This window comes from Numida meleagris, chromosome 5 (genome assembly GCF_002078875.1).
Source record: "Numida meleagris isolate 19003 breed g44 Domestic line chromosome 5, NumMel1.0, whole genome shotgun sequence".
NCBI classification, from domain to species: domain Eukaryota; kingdom Metazoa; phylum Chordata; class Aves; order Galliformes; family Numididae; genus Numida; species Numida meleagris.
In genome coordinates this window covers 36,758,355-36,771,329 of record NC_034413.1, presented here as the reverse complement: position 1 = coordinate 36,771,329, position 12,975 = coordinate 36,758,355, and the positions used below count along the sequence as shown (strand labels likewise).

At 43.4% G+C, this 12,975-nt stretch overlaps 1 protein-coding gene across 4 annotated transcripts in view; it reads right to left on the bottom strand.

The window, feature by feature from the left end:
* FN1 (fibronectin 1) overlaps positions 1 to 12,975 on the bottom strand; it is a 49,854-nt gene that overhangs the window by 36,447 nt on the left and 432 nt on the right. For all 4 annotated transcript variants that reach the window (XM_021399202.1, XM_021399204.1, XM_021399205.1 and 1 more), the window contains exons 2-11: positions 12,844 to 12,972; positions 11,303 to 11,440; positions 9,483 to 9,614; positions 9,227 to 9,364; positions 7,481 to 7,639; positions 6,005 to 6,205; positions 5,354 to 5,533; positions 3,694 to 3,870; positions 2,673 to 2,825; positions 709 to 837 (exon numbers count right to left, since the gene is read on the bottom strand). In XM_021399202.1, the coding sequence (XP_021254877.1) occupies positions 709 to 837; positions 2,673 to 2,825; positions 3,694 to 3,870; positions 5,354 to 5,533; positions 6,005 to 6,205; positions 7,481 to 7,639; positions 9,227 to 9,364; positions 9,483 to 9,614; positions 11,303 to 11,440; positions 12,844 to 12,972 (1,536 nt within the window). The remainder of the gene's footprint in view (positions 1 to 708; positions 838 to 2,672; positions 2,826 to 3,693; positions 3,871 to 5,353; positions 5,534 to 6,004; positions 6,206 to 7,480; positions 7,640 to 9,226; positions 9,365 to 9,482; positions 9,615 to 11,302; positions 11,441 to 12,843; positions 12,973 to 12,975) is intronic.

Sequence of the window (12,975 nt, the reverse complement as noted above, 5' to 3'; positions counted from 1 at the left end):
GAAGTTCTCTAGATTTAGTAATTACAAATCAAACAGTTGCGTCTTATCTTCCAATCCTGATTCACTAGAGAAGAGGGGAGGCAGAAAAGATGAGACCTCTTCATTCCCGCATAGAGCCATGATGGTTTTAGCTGACCTCCAGAGTGCTATTAACACATGTTCTCATCCTGAGCTTGCTTTCTTTGCCAGAACAAAGGGCATCCAAAAAAAATCAATTTAGTCTGAGATAAGTGAATATACACTGGTGGTGTTTTTCTCTCAGTTCAACAAGGAGACCTAAAGATTTCAGGATAGAGAAAGAAAAACTGTACCTAGCAGCATCACCACCTGCTTGCATATTAATTTATCAGTACTCAGTCTGAGCACCCTGCCCACTAATAGCACAGGTACCAGACTTCAGCCAGTTCAGCCCAGTCTGGGGTTCATACACCCTGTTACCTCAGCTTGAAGAGTGTTATATTTTAAGAGATATGCCGCAGGATGGAATTCTTCTAGGGCATGTCTGATAACCCAAGCTCTCTTCCCTAGAACCATGAATGCCCTCTCACATGCCTTCAACAAATACAGCATTACTTCTACTTTTACAGTTGTGCAACTGAGGACAGAAAGTTGGCAAGGACCAAGTCCAAATTCACACACCAGTTTCACCACACTGTAATCAGTTCTTGTGAAACACAGGCTGTGCAAGTGGGGACAGCTGTGACTTACCAACAGGATCACACTTCCATCTCCCGCGACCTTGGCCAAAGCACGTGCAGTTCAGCATGTGCCCCTCATCGTGACGCTTGTGGAACGTCTGGTTCACATCATAGGTGATACCATCCACAATGCACTGGTCTGTTTGAGAAAGAGCAGAGATATTTTGTCAGCAATAGCTCTAAGCATTAAGACAAAATCCTTCTGCTTGGCACATATTTCCCTCCTCTTGATCAGCTTACAGAGACTAACCCTGACAAGCTCCATCGATGCAAAATGGAGCCCTTCTGGTATCTCTGATCATGGTAGATTAGTGCTGCATACACATCACCGCTCCTCAGTTCATTTATGAGCAGTGTGCTAACAAGCACCACTTGCAGGAAAAAAAATGTCCATAGGATTCCGTCCAAAGCAGGATCCATTACTCACTATGAAACTGCCTTACAACAGATTCCATGTGTGAAAGAATCTAAAGCATCATTCTATTTCAATACTACCTCTTAGGGAAGTCTAGACTGGAAAAACCTCATCGAGTACTGTCTGAAATCATTAAAACTGCACAAGAAGGGCTACTCCAAATTCATAAAGATGCCACATTGAGGTACAAATATACAACAGAAAAACATCATAAGCACCTCTCTGCTACACTTCATAGTAAGCTGAAGACAGGAGCAGATCTATTATACATCCAAGACGCTAATGGTGCCTACTTATCTACTACTCCCTCAAAGCACAGTAACCAGACTCCATGCTAAAATACAGTCTATTAGGTTTAATGGAGATATGTCAACCTGTGACATGGCCCAGAATTCCTAAAGCCAGTCTAATCACAGCAAGGAGCAGAAAAACAAAACAAATGATAAAACCACCCCAGAAGCATGTTGTTTTGTTAACCAGGACCCAAGAGACCCAAGTTCAGTTCTGGACTCAGTCACAGACCATCTGTCCTTGGGGAAGTGACTCAGTTAATCCCAGGCCTTCTTTCCCCATCATACTTTCCCACACTACAAGCATGGCGTCAGGATAAACCAAACAGTGGTCAGATCCACCAATGGGGGCTAAGGACCTCCTCCAGTTGCTATGTTTTAACAGTTCTACTTAGATAACCTTTGCCTTTTGAAAAAACAATATCCATGTCCTTGTCATCAAGAAAGACCCCTTAAATTTGAGAAGTAAACAGCAGAGAACTAGCTGTGCTTCTAGAGAAAGGAGTTTCACAGACCAGAAAAACTTCTACCAGAGCATTTCTCACCATTCTGAAGAAAATACATAAAAAACCCTCCCAAAGCCCTTGAATGGACCTTTCCCTATAAATTACATCCCATTTCAGCAGCCGTATTAAGAGTCCTTTCTTGGCTGCTCGTCAGCAACCCCCCTGCCTTTTCCAGACACAAAGCCAATGCTGTGAGCTAGCTGTAGGATGATCAAATATCTGTGCTTTTAAGTCTTTTTTTGGTATTGCTTAAGCACTTCCCCACTTGGGCCACTTATTTATATAAGTAAATAACAGTAATCTCAGTGCTCTTCTGCCAACTTCTCATATGGATTAGCTCACAAAGGGATTCATCCAGCACAGAGGAATCGAACATTTCACTGCAGAACGATAAAACAGTTCTGCATTCAAACTTCAGACTAACCTAGGGTTGTGTCTGTTCTGGAGAGGCTGAGATCTCTCCGAGGTCTCAGTGGCACTGACTGCTAACCATAGACAAAAATAGGTAGAGCTACATACTGATTCAGCTAATCAACATTTTCCCTGGCTTGCTAGCCTACAAAAGCTGAAACGGTACTTTTCCAGCAGGGAATCAAGACAAGAGCTTCACATAGCCCCTCTGATTTCCTCAAATTCCAAGGAAAACATCAGTAATATAAAATAGAGTCTGGGCTTGAATTCCCCATGATGGGAAAGAAAACCAATTTCTCCTGCACATCCAACACTTAGACTAAAGCAGTGACATCAACACGAAAAGCAGTACCTCTGAGCTGGGAGTATGCAATGCAAGTCCATTCTCCACGGCCATTTCCTACACAGGTACACCTCATCATGTGGCCCATGTCGTGCTGTTTATCCCACTGGTCCCCAACACGGTACATGATACCATCATTGGTGGTGCAAATTTCTTCATGGGCTGGTTGGAAAAAAAGTAACAGAACACTTTATGTGGTCATAGTTAACAAGGCATTTAGGGCTTATATCATTCGCAGTGCTCTTTCATGCCGTATAGTGGCTTCTGCATCTTAACAAGGGTGTCCTATGCACCCATGCAGTTTCAAGTACCATTTTTGCAGGGTGATAAATGTAGATCCCCTCATAGGGGATCATTATTTAATTGGCACTTGAAAGCTAATAGAGAGAGATCCTGTACGATGTTTAAAGGATGCTGCGTGAAAGAATCAGCTCTTGTTACACATATGCCATTACACGAACATGCCATTTGAAGAGCTGAACATTCATCAAGCTGTTTAAGGGCTCAGATGCTGTACTCCCATAAATCACAAAGTCTTTCATTTAAGAACTGGTAGTTACATTCCCCCCCAACATGTTGGAGATCAGAGACATGCACAGACTAGAGGAATGGACCACAACACTGTACAGACATATTCCTAACCATACATCAGGCAAGAAGAAGTGATGAGCCATGAAGGAGAAGCTTTGGCAGATGCAAGATAAAAAAAATCACTTGCTATCAAGCAACATAGACCAGTGCTTCTTAATGGACCTACACCAGTCTGCACCAGCTGAAAAGCATGCCTGGCTTGCAGCAAATGAGTAACAAAAATGGCCTTCACCTGGCATTGCCTGAGTCTGTACTAGAAGTGATAGTTGGGGGGAAGAAGAAAGACAAAAAGTTTCAGAAATTCTTTAGAGGTTTTTGGGCCAGGATGCAGCTCACTGGAAGTCATAAATAACTGTCCAATGACAGACAGCTCCTTACTTTCCAGCTCAAAGAGCTACTTGCAAGCAATCCACAGTCTCTTTGTGGTTCTCATTCTTACCAGCCATAGGGCAGAAACCAAATTTCTGGTCAGCATCATAGTTCTCAGTGGTTCCACACCACTTCATGTTGTCTCTCCGTCCCTCAGAAGTACAGTCGGTATAGTTACGGTTGTTGTACAGGAAGGGGAAGTGGCATAGAGCACCATTGGAATTGCCACCACGTGTCTGGACCAAAACTGGAGATGAAAAGGAAACAGATGCAAATCAAACCTACGCTCTCCCATAGCATGCAGAGAACAGCTTTAAAAACAAACCACTAGCACTATTTTTCCCATGTGTACCCTGTATGGTATTATTCACTAGCCTCTTTTATTGGATTTAATTAATTCAGATCTGGAAATATAAGCCTTACACAAGGTCAGTTCAGTTCAAACATTGCTTTGGAAAGAGTTGCTGGACCCAGCCATGGGATTTCCTGGGGAATATGGAAAACTAAAGCTCGCTGTGTTTGGGAAGTGGCTTTGCAGATCCTTCGTACCAAAGTCTAGAGAATCAAATAACCTCACAGTTCTCAGCATATCTGTATTATCTCACTGAGACTATTACTCAACTGTGCCCTTTGACTTAAAGAAAAACCTTGGATGTCAGGAAAGGGTTACAATTCATTTATGAACAACAGGACAAGTAAAAAACTCTCTGCAGGTTGAGAGCTTCATGTTTTGCAAGCACCAACGGAAAGAAGGCTCTAATCTACATAAACTATTCACCTCTTGTACGACTCTGGTTCACAGATAATGGAGAACAAGGAGGTATTTGCTGAGGTTTTTAGCTGTATCAGTATTTCTTAATCCCCACAGAATATCACAAGAAGCCTCGCTAAAGCAATAATGTGTGCTCACGTACACATGTGGACAGGGGAGTGGGTTTTTTAGCTTTGTATTTGTTGGGTTGGTTTCCTTAAAAAAAAAAAAAGGAAGAGTATTGTATGTGCTGCACAGAAAGGCCTGACTTATTAAAAAAAACAGGCAGAAGAGCAGTTAAAAAAACCTGTACAGTATTTTTGTGTTGAAATGTGAAAAATTCTCTCTAAGGTCAGATTGCAGAGAAGCCTGCCTGGATACTGTTCCATAGATGCCTGAAGGATTTTCCAGGAAGTATAACCACACAGGTAGATTTGTGCTGTGATGGGAACGCTGACCATCCACAGACAAGCGGGAATGCTGTTGCATTAGTCATGTACCAGCTCTCGATCCCAGTAATCACAAATCACATAAAGATTACTGCTATATATGGCAACCTGACTAGATAGTCAGGAGGGAGGCAGTGACAGAGAACTGCACAAGTTGTACTCTATGGATACCCTCTTCTTCGCATCCTAATATGGGCAATGCTGTAGCAATTCAGCCAAGCAGAGACAAACTCCACATATCCTCTGGGTCAAAGCTCTATCCCGACTAAGTACTCATGCTCTATTGTCAGCTTGAAGAGCAGAGCACAGGACTCAAAGGCTACACCTGTGTCATCCTGAGCACCCTCCAAAGATGCCAACAGTGTGAAAATGACTTGACTCCAGACAGCCTTCCATTCACATAACTGCCTTGCTGTTGAGGCATGCCTAGAGTCCCTCCAAACCACCAGGACTGTTCAGACAGCTACGTGCTTTGGCTCCTTCCCCCACGAAGGCCACGTGCATGTGAAGACCCTCTGAGAAGAACTCACCATTCTGCTCAGTACAGAAGGAGTATCTCCTGTCCTGCTCAAAGTTGGAAGTGGTGCTGCACCAGAGGTGCCCATCTGTGCGGCCTTCAGTGGTGCAGGAGTAGAAAGTCCTCCCATTGTAGGTGAAAGGCAGAACACAGGGTTCTCCATCCGAATTGCCACCATATGTTTGGGTCACAGCTTTGAAATAAACAAATCATAGCATTAGACTCCAACTTCCAGCAATCCCCAAATCTGAGGGCTCTAAAATAGCAACAGCCCCTCTGGGTCAAATCACTGGCTGCTATGAACCCACACTGACTGCCATGGACCTGGGCCAACATACACCAAGAGAAGACTTAGTCCCACAGCTGTGTCATTCTTTTACATTCTTTTCTAAACATATATTACTGCAGCTTAGTTTGAATACAATTATGAACGTTGTTCCCCATGGTCCTCAGCAATGTTATATATATAACTCACTGGGAAATATTTCTGCCCTATAGAACCAGGCTGCAAGTAACCAAAGCAACTATTTATTTCTTCACCTCTCTCATCTTTTTCCAGTATGACTTCTTTAGCAGACATCTAATACACATACAGAGGGACTCCCCATCAAAATAAAACCACAGATCTCAGTGGACAGAACAGGTACTGAACAAAAACTCATACCTATTTCCTGGCAGCTGACTCCATTGCCCAGGCAAGTACAAAGCATTTGCTGGCTACCCTGTGTCTTCAGCCACTGCATACCCACAGAATACACCACTCCGTTATCAGTTACACAGTGGCCATGTGGCTGAGGTTGGGGCTGTTGAGGCTGAGGCTGGTACAATGCAGTTTGTACATTTGTGAAGCTGGGAGAGCCAGATCCTGCAGTAGAACATAGGAGAGAACTGAGACGTCATATGCAGAGCTGAAGAACAGAATGCTTCAATTAAATGCTGAGACGAACTCTTAAGCACTACATCAGATTGAAGACATCATTCTTAACCTCCCCAGACACATTTTAATTATTCCACTTTGTAAACTTCAAAATTAAAAGAACAACACTCTGCTAATGATAGCCTCTGGTTTCTACCACCATTGAGCTGCTTTAGAAAGGATTAAGATCACCAATGGCTCTACACAGGAATTATTTTAAAACAAAGGCTTTTTTGAAAAACATTTTCAGTTGACAGAAATCTAGAAAAAAAATCACGATCAAGGACAAGACAACAAAGAAGTACTGATAAAGTAGAGAGAGACTGCAAAAAAAACAAATAAGGGTAGGATGCATTTGGAATTTTTCCACTGAAAAAGAAAATAACACTGGCTGTTTGCCTGTATTATGGATGTTTTTGCTAAAGGTTCCCACAGCAGTCTTCACAAATTCAGGTCTGCTGAGGTGCAGTAAACAAAACGCTGACACCACTGAAGTGATACGCCTTTTGAAGTCTGTACTTACTGAGAGTTTGAAGCTAACCTGGTAGTGATAACAAGTTACAAGTCATTAACAGAGAAAATTTCAGCGTAGTTTCTGAAGAAAAACAGAAGTTTTACTGCATACACCAAAAGAAAATGGAAAAAAATAACTTAGAAGGTGAAGACTTTGATAAGCCTTGGGCAGGAAATAGGTTACCTATAAACCGGGTAATATTTCATACCAAAATTACAAACTATCTACATGTACTAAACTGCACTGTATACATACTTTGGCATTTCTGTTTTTTAAAGCCTAACCATTAGTAGATGTATTTATCTTGTCAAAGAAACCAGATGGTCTCAGTGGAGTTTAAATTAAGGGCATTTCAAGGTAGTTACCCTGAGGCAAATAATCAAGTTCAAACACTAACTCAAAATGCCGTGTTTCTAAAACAAAGCTAGTAGACATTTCCTGTAGGAGCACAGTTCTAGATGTGATTTACTGCACTGTGATTGCGCAGGCAATCACATCTGTATGTGCAATCCCCATCTGTGCAAGGAAGCCAAGTGTAATTAGTTTATCTACACATGCACAAACAAGGAGCATCTCCTGAATTCTAACCCTCTGTGCTGCAGATCTTTCTCTGACAAGTTTGCCACGTGCAAAAGTTAGGACCAACTCCTGTTCATTCCAAGTGAGCCATTCCTTGCTCCTACCCCTACTTTATGCCATGCCTCACTTACCTGTGCTAGTTGTATGCAGGGATGTGTGCCTTTCGCATTTCCATTCACCTCTGCCATTACCAGTACAGATGCACTGAAGCAAGTTTCCCCGGTTATCCTTCTTGCTCCAAGTGTCTCCAATTCTGTAGGAAGTCTTGGTGTCTTGGTCATTACACCTATCTGTACAAGGAACATGACTATCAGATATTTCTGCATTGGATGGCTTCACTGTGCCATTTATAGTACTGAACCATCAACGCCATCGAACGTGCTGATAGTTTAAAGCCTTTATTGAGAGCCAACCTTTCTTGCAGCCCACTATTACAAGCCCTATATACTCTAAAACATGTGTTAAACTGCATAGGCTGAGAGAGCACAAAAATCCTGATGGTAAAAAATAAACTGTTTTAATGCCTTGTTCAGCAGTCAACCAAAACCTATTCAAGGGCAACATGTTAAATACCACTTTTTTTTCAAAAGAAGCGTTCAAGAAGCTGTCAGTAAAGTTAATACCAGCTGCTCATGTCATACCAGGAATATCAGACTTTCTAAATGTCCCTGTTGTCCTTATTAACTCACAGCCCCCACCGAATTGAATAAACAGGTTCAAAGGACAATGTAAGAAACTACTTTTGTCTGGATGCCAGATAGACATGGATCAACTAGTTCTTCCATTACAATGTTCTGCACTCTCATTCAAGGAGAACTTGATACAGTGGATCAAATATATTCATGGATCAATGCACATGGATTTATGAAGAACTATGGAAGGACGTATGCATCATCTCAGACTGCCACTAGAAGAGCACTCAGAATAAAATATCAACGTGGAGAAAACATTACTAATTCACACTGGTTAAAATGACCAAAAACTGCATAATTTGCCAGAAAAGTGGTAAACTGGTGTCAAGTATTCAGAATGTAATTTGCCAAATGTGTATGTGGGGAAGGGGTTGGGGATGCAACCTGTCTTACGGACATCCAGAATCTCACATTAGACAATGAAAAGCTGAAATGTACCCCCAGAATTCAGCAGTGATTCTAGGAAACTCTCGCCATAAAAGATATCTAACAGCATGCATGCTGAAGCACAATGACACTTTCTGGGCCACAGCTATCATCTTACATACAGAGATTCAAATTTATGTATTTAATTGCATTTGAGAAATAAAACGAAAAATGAACAGATCATTATATTACAATTTCCCTACAATACAGTGATGCAGGCCTGAGTTATGGGGGGAAAGATACTGCCAAATCATTTTTATTAGTAATAATATCTCCTCAAATTCACAAACAACACATTCTGTTTTAGTCATTCCTGTTTGACAGTTAATGATTTTTCCCCATGTGCTCTAACAGACTAAATATTGTGAAGGCTGGTTTGGTTTTTATGGCTTATTTCTTGACCAAGGCTCTCCAGATACTCAGTTTTAATCCCAGCCCTCCATAGAGTTTTAGCTCTTTACAGGTCTGTTGTTTACATCAGCAGAAAGCTATTATCTGTGTGCCCCAAGGCAACTGAATGGGAGGCAATTTAAAGGCTGCAGAAGAGCTCCTCAAAACTTGTCCAACAAAGGTGGAAGGTACAAGGTTCAAGTTTTCTTGAGAAAACTGCTGTAAACTGATAGCTTCACAACAGAGCCTGTTCCTGGCAAAATTCAAACAGAAGGCAGACAAACCAGCGAGATTCTGGATTTTACAAGCCCTGTCTGCTTCGCAAGTGCTAATATAACAGAATATTTAAAGTAACGTGGTTCATCTTACTTCTGGAGGTGCAGGTGATGCGGCCACTGCCCTCCCCCAGGCAGGTGCAGTCCACCATCATCCAGCCCTGGTAGGGCTTCTCCCAGGTCTCTCCCACCACGTAGGACGTCCCAGCCGTGTTGTCATAGCACCGCTCAGCTGAGGGAGAAAAGTGGGTCAGTGTTTGTGCCCCATATGGTACTGGAGACACCCGAGGTGAGGAGGCAGAGAAGACCACACCCCAGCCAAGCTGAGGGAGGAAGAAGCTGTCACATACCCAAGGGCTTGCAGGTCCATTCTCCCTTGCCATTGCCCAGGCACACGCACTCCAGCAAATAGCCGCCTGTCTCGTGAGGCCGACGCCAGGTATCGCCAATCTTGTAGGACTTTCCACCCTCATGACAGCGATCTGTGGGTGGGAGAGAGGGGAGCTGAGGTGAGGAGCCCCACAACACCAGTACCACAGGGATGTGGTGAGGGCCACCTGGACAGGAGCGAGCAGTAAAAGGTTTGGGCATGGTGGAGATGAAGGAAGGAGGAAGAAGGTGAGGAGGAGGGCTGATCATGGCTGCCTCCTTCATGCTGCAAAATGGTGCCCACCATTTTCCTGTGAGGGTGCCATTTTCCCCTTGGCACCACCTCAGCCCACACAGGCCCCATCCTCTCTCCTCAGCTAAGCACTGCCAGGTTTCAAACCACAGATGTGGCTAGCTGCTGAAACAGGGCTGGCATGGCCTGAGGAGCTGCTGTTTCACCCTCATGAGGGTTTGCCTCCATCTTGTGCTGATGGGGAGACGTGCAGGCCTCTCCACAGCTATCCCCACACACCAGGAGGGATGCAGTAGCCAGGCCAGCGTGTGGAGGAAAAGGGCATGCTCTGGTGACATCACTCCTCTTGAGTTTAGTTCTGGACCTGCTGTTCAGCCCAGGCCCAGGAAGGGAAACGCAGTGAACCGCAGTTATAAAACATGATCTTCTTCCGAGGAAAGAAGCACACGTCTGGTCATTTATTAGGAGCCACTATAATGTTTTGTTGGCTCATTTAAGAAAACAGGCAATCTAAGAATTATGAAGATTGATCCAAATCCAGTCACAGTTAATGAGACTCTCCAGTGAGCCCTAAACCAGGCTGATGATGAAGAAATGAGACTGCTCTTATGTTTGCAATTTCCTTACCGACTCCTCCTTTTCTTACAACACTTATCATCCCTGCTCAATAAAATGCCATTAAATTCAGAAGGGCTCCAGCTCTACTTGCTATATTTGATGCATTTCTTTCCATGCTATAATGATGGCTGGCTTCCGAGCCCTCTGTGGCAATGCTATTAGGCTCAGTACTGTGTGTCTTAAACAAGAAACTGAATAACTGTAAGACTTTTCCAAAGGTGCCTAAGGGACTTTGAAATCTCAGTCTAAAAGACCTGACACACAGCGATCTTCATCTGCGCTCACAGAAAGTCTAATTATTAACTGAAGGGAAATCATGAACAATTCAGTGACTCAATATGGAAAGGATTTCCAGACAGAGGCAGATGAGAAAGGGAAAGCTGGACAGAAAGAGACAAGTATGGGGCAGACAGGTAAAAATGAAATTGCAGAAGCACAGAGCTGGCTCAATGGATATCAAACCCTTGTTCCCTTTGAGACCAGGGTTGGCACGACATTTTTAGAGACTAAGGGGACTACCTTGCAAGTGGTAAATATTTAGAATATTCCTATTAATGTTTACAGGCTAACTTTGATTTACTAGCCCATTAGACCCTCACTCTTATGCAAGCATATTTTGACTGGAAAAATGTGTCTGTGAAGATGCAAAACATTCCTGTATATATTAAATGTACTAACATGTATGGCTGGACACTAGCAGTCATTCTGACCTATGTTTTTATACAAAGGACTTTACCTCTTCAAGAGAGGAGGAATTTGGTTTTTAAAGTGTATCTATATGGGGCAAGGACTTTCACTTACAAGATTTTAATGTGCTTTGGATCAAAGCCCCCTAACTCTAGCTAATAGGTACTGGAAGAATTGTGAACATGGCTCTGGAAAATGTGACAAGAAGGAACTAGCTCTAGTAACAGGCTCTCAGTTACATACTGGCAATGGTGCAGCTGATTCTCCCACGTCCAGCTCCAATGCAAGTACAGTCCCAGATCATGGAGTCCTTGGGGCGCTCATAAGTCTCCCCTACTCGGTAAGTCGATCCGGTGTATTTGTCAAAGCAAGTCTCTTCAGCTATAAAAGGAGAAAAATGAACGCAATGAAACCACACCAGTAACACATACAGTCAACAAAAATGCATCTTCTTCACCTCCTCACATGGATGCTCTTTTTTTCTGAGGGAAGATCAGCCTCCTCTTTTCTTCTCACGGTGGAACAACATAGAGGAAGTGGGGTGAAACTGAACCCCTCAGGGTCCCCATGTTGTTGAATAACCACAGCTTCCCTCTCACAGGGAGCCAGGGGCTGAGCGTGGCACCTGGGCTGGCATGTCCTAAAGGATCAACCCCAGCTGTTTGAAGTGCAACAGTACAGAAGACAGAGGTAAGCAAATATTCCCCAGAAGCTGTGGGTTTTGACATGCTAATCCACCTCTTTTGAGTGTATTAATCCTGAATTCTGCAGCAGCCCTACTGAAGTCAACAGGGCCACTTGTGACTTGTTCACACTAGAACGAACCTATGTGATTTCCAAAGGGTTGTGCCAGTGCTGTCACACAACTTGAGGTTCTCCAGCATTCTGGACCTCACAAATGAAGTTAAGTGTGTCGTAAGGGAAACTTACTACCAGACTTTGGAAGTGGGAAACTTGGGAATACCTGGGGAGGAAGAAAATGTAGAATAAACCCTGTTTTTTATGGAGGAGCAAGGGGACTGAGTAATCCTTAAAATACCCTAGCAGTATTTTACTCAAGTCTTGCCGAACAGATCTCCAGGACACTCCCATCTGTCTCACATGAACGTTATCAGCCAGGAACCAGTTTCTCTCTTCCATCTCCAGAGCAAGATAAAGGAATTACAGCAAACCAATGGCTTGAGACCAACAAAGACAGATAGCGTGCATCTGATTATCTAAACCACACTGTATTCCAGAGAGACGCATCTTCCAGCAGACGTCGCGTTTGAAGTTTTTTCTGTTCCCTAAACTTTTTCTGCGGAAGACTAAACAATCTCATTTTACACTCAATGACGGAATGCTCACAGCATGGCTGGGGGGCTGTAGAAAGTTGTAAGCTGAAATATTTTTAAACAACCTGACGACACCAAACAGCTATGAGAAGTTGGGGTGAAGCGATCAAACTGTACAGAGCCAGAGCTGCAAAGTGACTCCAGATTTGAGCTTCCCCAGGCGAGTAGAGTCAGTTCAGTTCATTATAAAGAAGAGGTTGGCTCCAAAGTTAATGTTTAGATCCAATCCTCCAGAGAGATGAGTGATGTTTGGCTTGGGGTTCTGGTGGCAGGCCCATCTCTAATGAAAAGCATTTCTTAAAATCCCAAGCCAGATCTTCAATGTAATTGAGTGTAGATCCGTTAGCTGACCCTAAGGATCAAACTTCAGCTAAAAACCCGGACTGCCCACTGAAACTCACTAGCTTAATCTGCACCAAGAGCCACTCTGCGGCTAAAACACCCACTTACGTTCGGGCTTGCTTTCACAGTTAAACCCTCTGCTTCCACCGTAGCAGGTACAGACCAACGTGTTCCCCAGGTAAATGCGCTCCCACTGCTGGTTTATCTGGTAGTACCGTCCATTGTCAAAGCAGGTCTCTG